At 41.2% G+C, this 17,968-nt stretch overlaps 1 protein-coding gene across 3 annotated transcripts in view; it reads left to right on the top strand.

The window, feature by feature from the left end:
* Window positions 1-17,591, top strand: part of SLC35F2 (solute carrier family 35 member F2) — a 61,815-nt gene extending 44,224 nt beyond the window's left edge. Inside the window, exons 8-9 of one of the 3 annotated variants that reach the window (XM_057552661.1) lie at window positions 17,113-17,265; window positions 17,541-17,591. In XM_057552661.1, the coding sequence (XP_057408644.1) occupies window positions 17,113-17,265; window positions 17,541-17,576 (189 nt within the window). In that variant the 3' untranslated portion in view covers window positions 17,577-17,591. Of the gene's footprint in view, window positions 1-1,246; window positions 2,295-17,112; window positions 17,266-17,540 lie in introns of those variants that run through there. The other 2 variants (XM_007184628.2, XM_057552662.1) reach the window with 2 other exon arrangements.
* The last annotated feature ends 377 nt before the right edge of the window (window positions 17,592-17,968 follow it).

Below are 17,968 nucleotides of genomic sequence, written 5' to 3'. Positions count from 1 at the left end.
GATACTGACTTTAAAAGTTTAGGGTACTCTACATAGCTTTAACTCCCTTTAATCTTTTCTGAATCATTTTCCCCCCCCAAAAAACATTTATTCAATACCAGCTATGTGCTGGGTGCTGTGCTGAGATTGGATCCAAGAATGAAACCTGTGGAGGAAATTAGTTTGGCTGCTGCTCCTGTTGACATTATCACTGGCTTTGCATCATCACTGAATCCAGTGGAGGCCTTCCAGCTTTGAGAAGGGCTGTGGCTATTCCATTCCTTAAAAAGTTCTAATGGTTTAAGGTTAAGAAGTAATTGAGCATCTATGAAACATTAACATGTTGAAGCCAACAGTGACCCATAGAAGCCCATACCTGGAGATGACTGTAATCTACTTAATACTCATTTCAAAACCCATTTCATTTTTTCCTTCTACCTTTGGGAGTGTGTCTCTTTTTTTTTAATTAATTTATTTTATTCACTTATATTTGGCTGCATTGGGTCTTCGTTGCTGTGCGCAGGCTGTTCTCTAGTTGCGGCCAGTGGGGGCTACTCTTCATTGCGGTGTGCGGGCTCCTTATTGCGGTGGCTTCTCTTGTTGCGAAGCACAGGCTCTAGGAGCGTGGGCTTCAGTAGTTGTAGCACGCGAGCTCAGTAGTTGTGGCTCACGGGCTCTAGAGCGCAGGCTCAGTATTTGTGGCGCACGGGTGTAGTTGCTCTGTGGCATGTGGGATCCTCCTGAACCAGGGCTCGAACCCGTGTCCCCTGCATTGGCAGGCAGATTCCCAACCACTGAACCACCAAGGAAGCCTGGGAGTGTGTCTTACTTTTTCTTCTCTCTCATCTTCTTTCTCTTCTCCTTCTCCAAACCATTCTGTTTTCTTATTGCTTCACACCAGTGTTGTAAGCTGTGCCTAGGGTCTGAATCTGGGTCTCTCATGGTACCATGCTAAAATTTTAGTCTCTCCACTAAGTAAGTGGACTAGTTGTGAGGTGGGATGCAGCTGGGTTATCACAGAGAAAGGCAAAAGTCCATTTCCTAAACATCCAAGAATCCAGTTGGCTAATGTGGTGGGTGATGTGGGCAGAGCTCACACATTCACCAGTACACACACACAGGACGGTTTTGGTCATTAGCACCTCCTTGGGCAACTTTCAGAAAAAAAAATTATGAGAAGGTAACCCTCAAATCTCCGTTGACAAAAGGCAGCAGCAAAGATGTGTATGTGAGGGAGCACTGTCCATAGCCTATTATCTCCTCCTAGTTTTCAGGACTCTACATCCTCTCTTTCACCGTCATCATGGTGGGGTTCATTCTGTACTGCTCCACCCCGACACGCACTGCAGAGCCGGCTGAAAGCAGTATGCCACCAGTCACCAGCATTGGAATCGACAACCTGGGACTGAAGCTTGAGGAGAACCTCCAGGAGGCCCACTCTGCAGTCTTGTAGCTGGAGAAGAAGGCACACACGTACACCTGGGGTTTCCTGGGAAGCTGGAAGCTGTCACCTGGATAAAGCAGAGCCTACTGCCTTGGGATACTTGGAAAATTATCAGACTCAGAGTGAATACTCAGTAACATTGGATTGGATCCAGTGGTTAGATTTTACAAAGGAATACAAAATAATGTATCAAAAATAGAAATTCCAAAATAGGGCAGAAGCCAAGGCCAGAATTGTGTTTCTGTGTGTTTGAGGGCCAATACATATTAGTGTCAGGGAGACAAGGAGTGGGGCCCACACTGGGGTCTTAGAGGTAGAAGTAGGAAAGCAGGATTGGATAGATACCTGGGTGTGAGCCAGCCTCAGGACAGAGCCTGAAAGCAGGCTGTCCAGGCTGGGCTGGGTAGTCAGGAGGAGGGGCAGCCCAGGATGGTTTTGGAGTAGGTTTCCTCATTTGGAGGCATCTGAGTTTTGTCCCGCTGAGGCAGTTATTGTCCTTGTACAAGCCTCGTGGCCTTTAGGCCACTAGGTGAGGTCTGGTGACTGATTGCACATGTTGGGAACATGGGTGGGGCAGTACTTGAGAAATCCTGGGATACAACTGTGAGTACCATAGAAGCCGTAGAGTACAGTAAACCTAGGAACCTTCTCCCAATTGTTATTATGCTACTTCTTAGCAAATAATGTGCCATGAGATTTTTATGATACTTCTTCAATACAGAGTATTAATATGTAGCATCATTATGATATCAACTACTAGTATGACACTTTACAAAAACTCTGTATGTAAACTTTTTTAGGTAAAAATATAATAAAGAAATTGAGCATAAGTGTTCATATTATTAAAAGATTTTGATTTCATGGAAATATATTTACTGTGTGGTTTTTTTTTTTTTTTTTAATTAATTAATTAATTTATTTTTGTCTGTATTGGGTCTTCGGTTCGTGCGAGGGCTTTCTCCAGTTGCGGCAAGCGGGGGCCACTCTTCATCGCGGTGCGGGGACCGCTCTTCATCGCGGTGCGCGGGCCTCTCTCCATCGCGGCCCCTCCCGTTGCGGGGCACAGGCTCCAGACGCGCAGGCTCAGCAATTGTGGCTCACGGGCCCAGCCGCTCCGCGGCATGTGGGATCCTCCCAGACCAGGGCTCGAACCCGTGTCCCCTGCATTAGCAGGCAGATTCTCAACCACTGCGCCACCAGGGAAGCCCTGTGTGGTTTTTTTTGATTACTTAATTCCCCTTGTGGATTTTAAATGACTTAATATATTCAAGATTTCCTCATATCCAACTTTTCAGAATCATGTCTTCTTAAGGCGAAGCAAACCAATCTATTTGGGGCTCTGCCAGAATGGAGGGGAAATCAGAGTAAGCTCCCAGATCATTTGCTGGAATAAACATTTAAAAATTTTGAATTACATTAATGGGTTTTTTAAAAAACCTTTTTGAGTGAAATAACCTTTCACTTCCTGCAGCCAATTAAAACTGATGTTTGTCTTTCACTCCTTACCATTAACAACTGTCAGTGAATGGAAAAAGATTATGTTAAAATGTTTCGCCTTTTGGGGAAGACTTCCAGTTTGATTAATACACTGATTATTTCTTAAAATATCTTGCTTAATAATAAACTTGTATATATAGGGATAGTGGTGAAGTAGAGAATCTCAGGTGACAATATCCCACATGTCTGTCAAGGCTAAGCTCAAATGTCATCTCTACTATGAAGCCTTTTTTAGGCCATCTGGGCTGGGTCCCCCACCTCCTCTAGGTTCACAGGGCCCTTCCTCGTAGCACTTATTGAATTGAGGTGTTGCTGTTTACCTGCCTCTCCTCACCACGGGTTGAGCTCTTCCAGGTCAACAGCCTTTTAGCATCTTTCTAGTCCTTTGCTCATCTTACTTCTTGAGTGATTATTAAATGAACTTTGTCTTTGGTCTCAGTTCAGAACGTTTAAGGGGAGATTGATCTAAAGTAAGGCCTTTTATGCAGATACATGTCTGTAGGGAGTAAGTTGTCCTACCCTGCTCCCTTTCTACCCATCACCCTTAATCCTGGTGTTTCCCCTTGCTTGCTCCCTTTGGAAAGGGGCAGAGGAGTTCCAATCTGGGCATCCCAAATTAAAACTCAGAATAATGTTCCAAACAAGCAATGCTATGAATGACATTCAGTAACTAAATAATAGTACTGCAAGGCTGTGCAAGGTTTAAGGAAGTTGTGAAGACTGTCAGTTTAACCAGCCTGCATAATACCACTTTCACGGAATATATGTTTTCAAACATCTGGCTTACACACAAACTTCTTTTTTATTTATTTATTTATTTATTTATTTATTTATTTATGGCTGCATTGGGTCTTTGTTGCTGCACACGGGCTTTCCTCTAGTTGCGGCGAGTGGGGGCCACTCTTCGTTGCGGTGCACAGGCTTCTCACTGCGGTGGCTTCTCTTGTTGAGGAGCACGGGCTCTAGGTGTGTGGGCTTCAGTAGTTGTGGTGCACGGGCTCAGTAGTTGTGGCTCACGGGCTCTAGAGCACAGGCTCAGTAGTTGTGGCACACGGACTTAGTTGCTCCGTGGAATATGGGTTCCCGGACCAGGGCTCAAACACATGTCCCCTGCATTGGCAGGTGGATCCTTAACCACTGGCCACCAGGGAAGCCCGACACACAAGCTTTTGAAACACAACACGTTCTTAAGTTGAAAACCTCCTATAAATTCTTTCTCAGCCTATTAGAGCAATATTGATTTTTCTATATTTTTTGTAGATACTCGTGCCATTAAAAAAAAAAATCCTGCTGAATAATATAATAGAGTTGCTAGGTCATTCCCTAGTGTTGTATAGGGGTAATAAATTGTGCAATTGGACTGTGGTAACACTGTAAGAAGAGAGGGCTTTGCTGGAGCCATTTTTGTTATTTGCATTTTGAATCTAGGTTCTCTTTTGTGGATGAGTAGTTAACATTTCTCATCTTTCTGATACCAGTGTCTCACAGAGAATTGGTATGTAAGATCAGTATTTCCAGCAGGTGGCGCTTTAACAATTATAAAAAAGACCTGTGACATAATCTTTCATTTTTTAGTGCCTCCATAACGTTCTGTTAAAGTGTTTTGTTTTAAAAGAGGGTATTATGATGACTGTCCTCAGCAGGGATTGCCTTTGATTAACTGTTGAAGAATGCAGGTGCCAGAAAAGTTGAAATATCCTTTGCAGGTCATAGTTTGGTGGCTAAAGTGAATACAGGATCCAGGATTCCCTTCAGTTTAGTCGGCGGCCTGAAGTTCCCACTGCTTCTTGAAACTGAGTTCTGAGGGGGCCGTAGTCCCTGTGGAATGCACCTCCAATGAGAGGAACTGGGAAGATTTTCCTGTAAAAACTAGCTTGATCGTGCAGTTTTCTCTGCGGCTCTGGAGCCTGCCCTTTTAAGAAGCTGTCGACATGCATCTCTGTGAGGTCTTCTGTATGCCTAGTCACGATTCTCTTTTCTGTCATTATTATGGTGATGTACCATTTTCATCCACATTTAATCACTTAGTATCTGGATATATCCTCAGCCCTCAAAAGATACCAATAAATCAGGGAAATTCAGCAAATAGCCACTTAGCTTATTAAAAGACAAGAGATTTATGAGGAAATTAGGTAATGCTGAACATGCAGTTCTTCAATAGTATTTTTTTTTTCAATAGTATTTTTATAAAGAGTGTTTTGAGAAGTCTGGCTATATATATGTGGAATATCGAGAGGAGTAAAGCCTCTTTAGGATAGCAAAATTTTACCTGTAGGATTTAACGTCCCAAAGTTTCTTCCCCCAATGCTTTCTTCATACACTTTATTCCTGGTTTAAATATTGCCCTCTTTAGCAATCTTAAAGTGCAGACACTTCTGGAGAAGAAAATTGGAAAGGGGAGAGAAATGATACGAATAAAAAACATGGGCCATTTGAACAATTATTGGCTCCAACTTACCATAACAAGCATTCAGCTGGTGCCATATAATCATCACTCAGTGAGCTATTCTTCACAGCCTGCCCAATGGGGAGGCCAGACTCTATTACCAGGTGAGACGTAGAGGACTTGCAGTGCTAGTAGCCGGAGCTTGGAGTCCCACTTTCGTTGACCTCAGATGTTGCCTTCTTTCTGCTTGGTGACAGTGCTTTTCCACTTTTCCCTGAGTGTTTCACATTCTTTCAGATGCATATTCTGACTTTGGTCTTGTGGTCCCATGTGGGACCTTATCCACCTTGGTCTTCATAAAGAGTCCAGTACAGGTACCTTTACATGATAGGACACACACAGACACACACACCACCATCACCAACTCCTACGCAGACCACTCCCCCCAACATCTTATTTTTCCAGAAATTGCAGTTGTTGATAAGATTGATTGCAGCAGTTTCAGGGAATCTGCCCTCACCCCTGACACACATCCAGAGACATTTCTGTAGAACTTCAGTTTCCTAGTCCAGCTGTTGGATTAAGTGTACAGGCATACCCCATTTTATTGTACTTGCTTTACTGTGTTTTGCTGATATCACGTTTTTTTACAAGTTGAAGGTTTGTGGCAACCCTACATTGAGCAAGTATATTAGCACCATTTTTTCCAACAGCATTTGCTTACTTCATGTTTCTGTGTCACATTTTGGTAATTCTCACGATATTTCAATTTTTTTGTTATTATATATTTGTCATGGTGATCTGTGATCAGTGATCTTTGGTATTACTGTTGTAATTGTTTCAGGTGCCATGAACTGTGCCCATATAAGATAGTGAATTTAGTTGATAAATGTTGTGAGTATTCTGACTATTCCACCAACCAGCCATTCTCCTGTCTCTCTCCCTAAGCCTCACTATTCCCTGAGACACAATAATATTGAAATTTGGTCTATTAATAACCCTACAGTGGCCTCTAAGTGTTCAAGCGAAAGGAAGAGTCACATGTCTCTCACTTTAAATCAAAAGCTAGAAATGATTAAGCTTAGTGAGGAAGGCATGTTGAAAGCTGAAAAAACTAAGCTTCTTGAGCCAAACAGCCAAGTCACGACTGCAGAGGAAAAGTTCTTGAAGGAAATTATGTGCTACTCCAGTGAACACATGAATGATAAAAAAGCGAAACAGCCTTATTGCTGATATGCTGAAAATTTTGGTGGCCTGGATAGATCAAACCAGTCACAACATTCCCTTAAACCAAAGACCAATCCAGAGCAAAGCCCTAACTCTCTTCAATTCTGTGAAGGCTGATACAGGTTCGGAAGCTGCAGAAGAAAAGTTTGCAGTTGACAGAGGTTGGTTCATGAGGTTTAAGACAAGAAGCCATCTCCATAACATGAAAGTGCAAGGTGACTCAGTAAGTGCTGATGTAGAAGCTGCAGCAAGTTATCCAAAAGATTAGCTAAGATAATTCATGAATGTGGCTCCTCTAAACAGATTTTCAATGTAGATGAAAGAGCCTTCTGCTGGAAGAAGATGCCATCTAGGACTTTCCATAGCTAGAGAGGAGAAATCATTGCCTGGCTTCAAAGCTTCAAAGGACAGGCTGACGCTCTTATTAGAGGTCTTTTTGAAACAAGTTTTACTGTGGGTAAAATGCTATCAAACAGCATTGCATGCTACAGAGAAATCATTCATGAAAGTAAGAGTAAAGTGATGCAGCAAACTTCATTGTTGCCTTACATTAAGAAATTGCCATGGCCACCCCAAACTTTAGCAACCACCACCCTGATCAGTTGGCAGCCATCAACACTGAGGCAAGACCCTCCACCAGCAAACAGATTAAGACTTGCTGAAGCCTCTGATGATGCTTAGCACTTTTTAGCAATAAAGTACTTTAAAATTAAGCTATATACATTGTTTTCTTAGACACAATACTATTGCATACTTAACTGACTACATGTAACTTTTATATGCACTGGGAAACCAGAAAAAATTGTGTGACTTGCTTTATTGTGATATTTGCTCTATTGCAGAGGACTGGAATCAAATCCGTAATATCTCCAAGATATGCCTGTATATAGTGACTTTACTTGGATACAGTTGGTATACAAAATTTATTTGGTCTCCCATCAATTTAGAGCATTCAGTAGGAGGGGGAGGGTCAAGTCTTAATACCTGATCTGATAACTAAAGTGTGAGACATGCCAGAGCAGGGGGATTTGGCTTAGTTGAGAGCTAAATTTGGCTGGTGAGCACAGTCCTGAGAACTCTTTGGTCATGATGTAGAAACATGGTTCAAGTCCACATCTCCTTGTGGAGAGCAGTGCAGGAGGAATCTAGGCTAGGCCAAAGGACACTGTCTGGGAGATCTATTTGCAGAGAGCAGGGAACTCTCAAATTGCCTGGAGTTCAGTGACCACATGCTAATCCTTTAGAGGAAGGCTGGCTAGATTATGGGAGGACACTCACATAGACCCCCCAAACAGGGATGCAGGGGGCAGGGAGAAGAAACTGGGGAAGGTGTGAGTCCTAGGCCCCTGGTACTAGGATGAGTTCAAGAAAAGTAACTGGGGGCATCATCAAAGACAGACAAATCAATTTGGCCCTCAAATAGGCCTGTGGCCTTAGAATGTTCTTTAACCTTCTAACATGTACATTTCTCCAGCTGACTATCCTACCATTAAGCTCAGTAAGTTGAACTGAAGCACATCATAGTTTCTATCCCCTTCACTTCATCATCTGCCTCACCTTTTAACGTAGCAAGTGGAGAAATGTCCCTTTTAGAAGGTTAAAGAACATTCTAAGGCCACAGGCCTATTTGGGGACCAATTTATAACAATTGAAAACAATACCTTTCAATTTGGTTATCCTTTTAATTTTCTTCCCTCGTTACTAATTTTGCTGTTTCAACAGTGATAGATAATGCAGTTGGGAATAATTCATGTGTTTTCAACTGAGTGGGACAAGAGAGGAAGGGCTACGAGCGCTCCGAGAAGGGAGAGAACCCTGTGGATTCCATCTACTAGGAGGAGGAGATGGACTTGAGCTGAAGCTTGGATAATGAAGTAAGCGTTAAGTACAAAAAGAAGAAGTGCAAGAAGTACTTGCCCCTAATATAATTAAATAATTATTATTTAGATACATGGAGAATTATGAGCTTTAAGCATTGACACTCAAGAACAACCATTTGACAGTACTTGATTTGGTAGCATTCAAGCCTGCCAGAGAGTGTTTTTAGTCCTTGGGAATTTGAAAATAAGTTCTGAGCTTCAGTTTTTGGCTGCTTCCCAGACACAGGCCTAGCTACCCAGGGAACTATTAGAAATGCCAGCCAGAATAGTTAATGTGCTGCTATATTAAACCCTGAGAGAGACGGAGTTCTTCATCTACAGCTTAAAAAAACCATTAACCAAAAAGCAACCAAACCAAAAAACTCCTGGGTGAATTGGAGTTCACAAATAGATTGGCAAACCTGACCAGAGAGCTCTTCTGGAGGAAACCATCAGCCTTGGGATCACAAAGCAGCTGGCATAGTGATTGTGAGCACAGCTGGGTACAATCCTGGCTCTTCCTATTGCTGAGTGAGCCTCAGGCAAGTGATTTCATTTGTGTGTCTCTGTTTTCTCATCTGAAAATGTGAAGATTAGGTGAGAGAATGCGCGTCAAGTGCTGAGCACATGAGGTACTGCCCCTCTGGCAATATTTGGGGCCCACTGTCCTCTGAGGGGGCTGGTTCTGCCTACCTGGGCTTTCAGTCACTCTCTTCATACACTGGCTATTTCAAGTTTCATAATCTCACTACCTTCTTTGTTATCTTAAGACACCCAGCTGTTTCTGCTGTTGACAGTAAAGGAGGAAGATCCAAAAATAAAGGAAGTGCAAAGTAACTTGTCATTATTAATGTCACAAATATAAACTGCTCCATAAAATGGGGGCACAGTTATGTCTCATTTATTTTACTAATGAATTATTCTAGAACTCATAACCCTATTAGTAAGAAGTTCTCTTTTTAGGGGCTCTCCCCATTCCCTGAATTACCTGAAAACACAGGGGCTTCAGCAATTCCAAATGGTTGAGGGGTGCTTTCATTCAACTTTTGTACCAGGTAGGCTAGCCTTCTTATCCTGCATTTCTATTCCAAATTGTCCTGATGGTAGATCCTTTGCAATGTGTCACTTCATGCACTCCATCAACCAACTTTTCTTTTGTCAAATTGTTTGTCATTGATAATTTACTCTAAATGCCATGATTTTAGCAATTGACCCTCAGTTTGTTTTTTGGTTTTGGAGGAGTCGAAAGCCCTCCAAGTCCATATTCAGTGGTCTCCAGACTGACAGGCAAATGGAAAATATCGCCAGGTATAGGAAGTATTCTTCTATTACTATATCTCCTACCAACACAGCAAATGATTCACCTATCAAATGTGTAGCACAAGCAACTGCATTCCTCCATTCAGAATGTCCTACTGTATTTCTGTTACTTCCCTACCTTCAAGAAGTCTAAGGACCAGTTCAAGAAGTTTTCTTGTAAGTATCTGACCTCAGATACAACTGTTCAAGTGGCATATGTACCAGGTCTCCCCCATTACTTACATACTTCCCTACTGTGCTAACTAAAATGTGGGGTACTACTACCTGGGGCCCTTTGAGATAAGAGATTGTCAGTCCAGTGGCCTTCCATTAACAAGAATGATTACTGCAGCTTTAATCATAATAGAAAAATGTTGGAAACAATTGATCCATCAACAGGAGAAAGGATTCATAAATTTTGATATATTTGCAAATGTACTACCACTCAGAAATAAAATAGTATACACTACTGATAAATATAATAACATGAATAAAAAATATTATATGAGTGAAAGAAGTCAGTAACAAAAGAGTACATATTGTATGATTCCATTTATAAGAAGTTCAAAAGCTAATTTATGGGAATAGAAATTGGAACGGTGGCTGCCTCAAGGCAGCACAAGGGTTATTGGAAGGGGCATGAAGGAACTTTCTAGGATAACGGAAATACTCTATATCTTGCCAGGGAGTATTGATTACCTGGTTGTCTAATAGTCTTTTTTTTTTTTAACATTTTTATTGGAGTATAATTGTTTTACAATGGTGTGTTAGTTTCTGCTTCATAACAAAGTGAATCAGCTATACATATATATATATATACCCATATCCCCTCCCTCTTGCGTCTCCCTCCCACCCTCCCTATCCCAACCCTGTACATGGTCACAAAGCACCGAGCTGATCTCCCTGTGCTATGTGGCTGCTTCCCACTAGCTATCTATTTACATTTAGTAGTATATATAAGCCCATGCCACTCTCTCACTTCGTCCCAGCTTCCCCTTCCCCCTCCCCATGTCCTCAAGTCCATTCTCTACATCTGCGTCTTTATTCCTGTCCTGCCCCTAGGTTCTTCAGAAGGATTTTTTTTGGTTTAGATTTTTTTTTTGTTTTAGATTCCATATATATGTGTGTTAGCATACGGTATTTGTTTTTCTCTTTCTGACTTACTTCACTCTGTATGACAGACTCTAGGTCCATCCACCGCACGGCAAATAACTCAATTTCGTTTCTTTTTATGGCTGAGTAATATTTCATTGTATATATGTGCCACATCTTCTTTATCCATTCATCTGTGATGGACACTTAGGTTGCTTCCATGTCCTGGCTATTGTAAATAGAGCTGCAATGAACATTGTGGTACATGACTCTTTTCGAATTAATGGTTTTCTCAGGGTATATGCCCAGTAGTGGGATTGCTGTGTCATATGGTAGTTCTATTTTTAGTTTTTTAAGGAACCTCCATACTGTTCTCCATAGTGGCTGTATCAATTTACATTCCCACCAACAGTGCAAGAGGGTTCCCCTTTCTCCACATCCTCTCCAGCATTTATTGTTTGTAGATTTTTTGATGACGGCCATTCTGACTTGTGTGAGGTGGTACCTCATTGTAGTTTTGATTTGCATTTCTCTAATAATAAGTGATGTTGAGTATCCTTTCATGTGTCTGTTGGCAATCTGTATATCTTCTTTGGAGAAATGTCTATTTAGGTCTTTTGCCCATTTTTGGATTGGGTTCTTTGTTTTTTTGGTATTGAGCTGCATGAGCTGCTTGTAAATTTTGGAGATTAATCCTTTGTCAGTTGCTTCATTTGTATATATTTTCTCCCATTCTGAGGGCTGTCTTTTCGTCTTGTTTATGGTTTCCTTTGCTGTGCAAAAGCTTTTAAGTTTCATTAGATCCAATTTGTTTATTTTTGTTTTTATTTTCATTTCTCTAGGAGGTGGGTCAAAAAGGATCTTGCTGTGATTTATGTCATAGAGTGTTCTGCCTATGTTTTCCTCTAAGAGTTTGATAGTGTCTGGCCTTACATTTAGGTCTTTAATCCATTTTGAGTTTATTTTTGTGTATGGTGTCAGGGAGTGTTCTAATTTCATTCTTTTACATGTAGCTGTCCAGTTTTCCCAGCACCACTTATTGAAGAGGCTGTCTTTTCTCCATTGTATATTCTTGCCTCCTTTATCAAAGATAAGGTGACCATATGTGTGTGGGTTTATCTCTGGGCTTTCTATCCTGTTCCATTGATCTATATTTCTGGTTTTGTGCCAGTACCATACTATCTTGATTACTGTAGCTTTGCAGTATAGTCTGAAGTCCAGGAGCCTGATTCCTCCAGCTGTTTTTCTTTCTCAGGATTGCTTTGGCTATTTGGGGTCTTTTGTGTTTCCATACAAATTGTGAAATGTTTTGTTCTACTTCTGTGAAAAATGCCATTGGTAGTTTGATAAGGATTGCATTGAATCTGTAGATTGCTTTGGGGAGTATAGTCATTTTCACAATGTTGATTCTTCCACTCCAAGAATATGGTATATCTCTCCACCTGTTTGTATCATCTTTAATTTCTTTCATCAGTGCCTTATAGTTTTCTGCATACAGGTCTTTTGTCTCCTTAGGTAGGTTTATTCCTAGGTATTTTATTCTTTTTGTTGCAATGGTAAATGGGAGTGTTTCCTTAATTTCTCTTTCAGATTTTTCATCGTTAGTGTATAAGTATGCAAGAGATTTCTGTGCACGAATTTTGCATCCTGCTTCTTTACCAAATCTTTAGGATGCAAACAGTGACAGTTTTACTCTTCTTTTCCGATTTGGATTACTTTTATTTCTTTTTCTTCTCTGATTGCCATGGTTAAACTTTCAAAACTATGTTGAATACTAGTGGTGAGAGTGGACAACCTTGTCTTGTTCCTGATCTTAGAGGAAATGGTTTCAGGTTTTCACTGTTGAGAACGATGTTGGCTGTGGGTTTGTCATATATGGCCTTTATTATGTTGAGGTAGGTTCCCTCTATGACTACTTTCTGGAGAGTTTTTATCAAAAATGGGTGTTGAATTTTGTCAAAAGCTTTTTCTGCATCTATTGAGATTATCATATGGTTTTTATCATTCAATTTGTTAATATGGTGTATCACATTGATTGATTTGCGTATATTGAAGAATCCTTGCATTCCTGGGCTAAACCCCACTTGATCATGGTGTATGATCCTTTTAATGTGCTGTTGGATACTGCTTGCTAGTATTTTGTTGAGGATATTTGTATCTATGTTCATCAGTGATATTGGTCTGTAGTTTTTTTTCTTTGTGACATCTTTGGTTTTGGTATCAGGGTGATGGAGGCCTTGTAGAATGAGTTTGGGAGTGTTCCTCCCTCTGCTATATTTTGGAAAAGTTTGAGAAGGATAGGTGTTAGCTCTTCTCTAAGTGTTTGATAGAATTTGCCTGTGAAGCCATCTGGTCCTGGGCTTTAGTTTGTCAGAAGATTTTTAATCACAGTCTCAATTTCAGTGCTTGTGATTGGTCTGTTCATATTTTCTATTTCTTCCTGGTTCAGTCTTGGAAGGTACTTTTCTAAGAATTTGTCCATTTTTTCCAGGTTGTCCATTTTATTGGCATATAGTTGCCTGTAGTAATCTCTCCTGATCCTTTGTATTTCTGCAGTGCCAGTTGTTACTTCTCCTTTTTCATTTCTAATTCTATTGAGTTGAGTCTACTCCCTTTTTTTCTTGATGAGTCTGGCTAATGGTTTATCAATTTTGTTTAACTTCTCAAAGAACCAGCTTTTAGTTTTATTGATCTTTGCTATTGTTTCCTTCATTTCTTTTTCATTTATTTCTGATCTGGTCTTTATGATTTCTTTCCTTCTGCTAACTTTGGGGTTTGTTTTCTTCTTTTTTTCTAAATGCTTAAGGTGTAAGGTTAGGTTGTTTATTTGAGATTTTTCTTGTTTCTTGAGGTAGGATTGTATTGCTATAAACTTCCCCCTTAGAACTGCTTTTGCTGCACCCCACAGGTTTTGGGTCGTCGTGTTTTCATTGTCATTTGTTTCTAGGTATTTTTTGATTTCCTCTTTGATTTCTTCAGTGATCTCTTGGTAATTCAGTAGTGTACTGTTGGCCTCCATGTGTTTGGTTCTTTTACAGTTTTTTTCTTGTAATTGATATCTAGTGTCATATTGTTGTGGTCAGAAAAGATGCTTGATATGATTTCAATTTTCTTATATTTACTGAGGCTTGATTTGTGACCCAAGATATGAACTGTCCTGGAGAATGTTCCATGAGCACTAAAGAAGAAAGTGTATTCTGTTGTTTTTGGATGGAATGTCCTATAAATATCAGTTAAGTCCATCTTGTCACATGTGTCATTTAAAGCTTGTGTTTCCTTATTTATTTTCATTTTGGATGATCTGTCCATTGGTGAAAGTGGGGTGTTAAAGTCCCCTACTGTGATTGTGTTACTGTGCATTTCCCCTTTTATGGTTATTAACATTTGCCTTATGTATTGAGGTACTCCTATGTTGCGTACATAAATACTTACAATTGTTATATCTTCTTCTTGGATTGATCCCTTGATCATTATGTAGTGTCCTTCTTTGTCTCTTGTAATAGTCTTTGTTTTAAAGTCTATTTTTTCTGATATGAGAATTGCTACTCCAGCTTTCTTTTGATTTCCATTTGCATGGAATATCTTTTTCCATCCCCTCACTTTCAGTCTGTATGTGTCCCTAGGTCTGAAGTGGGTCTCTTGTAGACACCATATATATGGGTCTTGTTTTTGTGTCCATTCAGCCAGTCTATGTCTTTTGGTTGGAGCATTTAATCCATTTACATTTAAGGTAATTATCGATATGTATGTTCCTATTACCATTTTCTTAGTTATTTTGGGTTTGTTATTGTAGGTCTTTTGCTTCTCTCATGTTTCCTGCCTAGAGAAGTTTCTTTAGCATTTGTTGTAAAGCTGGTTTGGTGGTGCTGAATTCTCTTAGCTTTTGCTTTTCTGTAAAGGTTTTAATTTCTCTGTCAAATCTGAATGAGATCTTCGCTGGATAGAGTAATCTTGGTTGTAGGTTTTTCCCTTACATCACTTTAAATATGTCCTGCCACTCCCTTCTGGCTTGCAGAGTTTCTGCTGAAAGATCAGCTGTTAACCTTATGGGGATTCCCTTGTATGTTATTTGTTGTTTTTCCCTTGCTGCTTTTAATATTTTTTCGTGGTATTTAATTTTTGATAGTTTGATTAATATGTGTCTTGACATGTTTGTCCTTGGATTTATCCTGTGTGGGACTCTCTGTGCTTCCAGGACTTGATTAACTATTTCCTTTCCCATATTAGGGAAGTTTTCAACTATAATCTCTTCAAATATTTTCTCAGTCCCTTTCTTTTCCTCTTCTTCTTCTGGGACCCCTGTAATTCGAATGTTGGTGTGTTTAATGTTGTCCCAGAAGGTCTCTAAGACTGTCCTCAATTCTTTTCATTCTTTTTTCTTTCTTCTGCTCTGTGATAGTTATTTCCACTATTTTATCTTCCAGGTCACTTATCCGGTCTTCTACCTCAGTTATTCTGCTATTGATTCCTTCTAGAGAATTTTTAATTTCATTTACTGTGTTGTTCATCATTGTTTGTTTGCTCTTTAGTTCTTCTAAAAGTCCTTGTTAAACGTTTCTTGTATTTTCTCCATTCTATTTCCAAGATTTTGGATCATCTTTACTATCATTACTCTGAATTCTTTTACAGGTAGACTGCCTATTTCCTCTTCATTTGTTTGGCCTGGTGGGTTTTTACCTTGCTCCATCATCTGCTGTGTTTCTCTGTCTTCTCATTTTGCTTAACTTACTGTGTTTGGGGTCTCCTTTTCACAGTCTGCAGGTTCATAGTTCCTGTTGTTTTTGGTGTCTGTCCCTGGTGGCTAAGTGTTGTTCAGTGAGTTGTGTAGCTTCCTGGTGGAGGGGGCTAGTGCCTGTGGTCTGGTGGGTGGGGCTGGATCTTGTCTTTCTGGTGGGCAGGATCGCATCTGGGGGTGTGTTTTGGGGTCTCTGTGACCTTATTATGATTTTAGGCAGCCTCTCTGCTAATGGGTGGTGTTGTGTTCCTGTCTTGCTAGTTGTTTGGCATAGGGTGTCCATCACTGTAGCTTGCTGGTCGTCGAGTGGAGCTGGGTCTGAGCATTGAGATGGAGATGTCTGGGAGAGCTTTTGCTGTTTGATATTACGTGGAGCCAGGAGGTCTCTGGTGGATCAATGTCCTGAACTTGGCTCTCTCACCTCAGAGGCACAGGGCTGACACCCGGCTGGAACACCAAGACTGAAAAAAAGAAAGAAAGAAGGAGAGAAAGAAAGAGAGAGAGAGAAAGAGAGAGAGGGAGAGAAAGAAAGAAAAGAAAAGAAAATTATTAAAAGAAAAATTAAGAAAAATTATTAAAAATAAAAATATTAAAAAGTAATTCAAAAAAGAAAAAAGAAAAGAAAGAAAGAAAGAAGAGAGCAACCAAACCAAAAAACAAATCCACCCATGATAACGAGCGCTAAAAACTATACTAAAAAAAAAAAAACCCAAATGGACAGAACGCTTGGACAAATGGTAAAAGCAAAGCTATACAGACAAAATCACACAAAGAAGCGTACATATACACATTCACAAATAGCGAAAAAGGAAAATATATATATATTTATATATAAAAAAGAAAAAGGAAGAGAACAACCAAATCAATAAAGAAATCTACCAATGATAATAAACTCTAAATACTAAACTAAGATAAACATAAAACCAAAACAAATTAGATGCAGAAAGCAAACTCCAAGTCTACAGTTGCTCCCAAAGTCCACTGCCTCACTTTTGGGATGATTCATTCTCTATTTTGGTATCCCATAGATGCAGGGTAAATCAAGTTGATTGTGGAGATTTAATCCGCTGCTCCTGAGGCTGCTGGGAGAAATTTCCCTTTCTCTTCTTTGTTCACACAGCTCCTGGGGTTCAGCTTTGGATTTGGCCCCACCTCTGCATGTAGGTCGCCTGAGGGCATCTGTTCCCACCCAGAAAGGATGGGGTTAAAGGAGCAGCTGATTCGGGGGCTCTGGCTCACTCAGGCCGGGGGGAGGGAGGGGTATGGAATATGGGGCAAGCCTGTGACGGCAGAAACCAGCACAATATTGCAATAGCCTGAGGAGTGCTGTGTGTTCTCCTGGGAAAGTTGTCCCTGGATCATGGGACGCTGGCAGTGGCGGGCTGCACAGGCTCCCAGGAGGGGAGGTGTGGATAGTGACCTATGCTTGCACAGAGGCTTCTTGGTGGCTGCAGCAGCAGCCTTAGCATTTCATGCCCGTCTCTGGTGTCTGCGCTTATAGCCACGGCTCGTGACCATCTCTGAAGCTCGTTTAGGTGGTGCTCTGAATCCGTTCTCCTCGTGCACCCTGAAACAATGGTCTCTTGCCTCTTAGGCAGTTCCAGACCTTTTCCCGGGCTCCCTCATGGCTAGCTGTGGCACACTAGCCCCCTGCAGGCTGTGTTCATGCAGCCAACCCCAGTCCTCTCCCTGGGATCTGAACTCCAAAGCCCGAGCCTCAGCTCTCAGCTCCCACCCACCCTGGCAGGTGAGCAGACAAGCATCTCAGGCTGGTGAGTGCTGGTTGGCACCGATCCTCTGTGCGGGACTCTCTCCACTTTGCCCTCTGCACCCCTGTTGCTGTGCTCTCCTCCGTGGCTCCGAAGCTTCCCCACCACCACCACCCCTGCCCCCTGCCTCCACCAGTGAAGGGGTTTCCTAGTGTGTGGAGACTTTTCCTCCTCCACAGTTCCCTCCCAGAGGGGCAGGTCCCGTCCCTATTCTTTTGTCTCTGTTTTTTCTTTTTTCTTTTGCCCTACCCAGGTACGTGGGGAGTTTCTTGCCTTTTGGGAAGTCTGAGGTCTTCTGCCAGCATTCGGTAGGTGTTCTGTAGGAGTTGTTCCATATGTAGATGTATTTCTGATGTATTTGTGGGGAAGAAGGTGATCGCCACATCTTACTCCTCTGTCATCTCGAAGGTCTCTCTCCAATAGTCTTTTTATGGCCATTGATTCCTTCTATTCAAATCTATTTCATCTTGCATTGCTCCTATTCTATATGACCCACCTGGGTTCTACCTTCCACCTTCCAGCTGTGACCTGTCTTGGTACTTCTCAGAAGGGGAAACCGTAGTGGGTTGTGAAGGAAGTGCTGCACAACAAGGATGACACAGACAGTTCCCTGTGGACACTGGTATGGTGGTAAACATCATACAGTCCAGAAGTGTGGCTGTGGGATAGGACCTTCCAACT

This window comes from Balaenoptera acutorostrata, chromosome 9 (genome assembly GCF_949987535.1).
Source record: "Balaenoptera acutorostrata chromosome 9, mBalAcu1.1, whole genome shotgun sequence".
Taxonomy (NCBI): domain Eukaryota; kingdom Metazoa; phylum Chordata; class Mammalia; order Artiodactyla; family Balaenopteridae; genus Balaenoptera; species Balaenoptera acutorostrata.
This window is presented reverse-complemented; position numbering and strand designations above follow the sequence as displayed.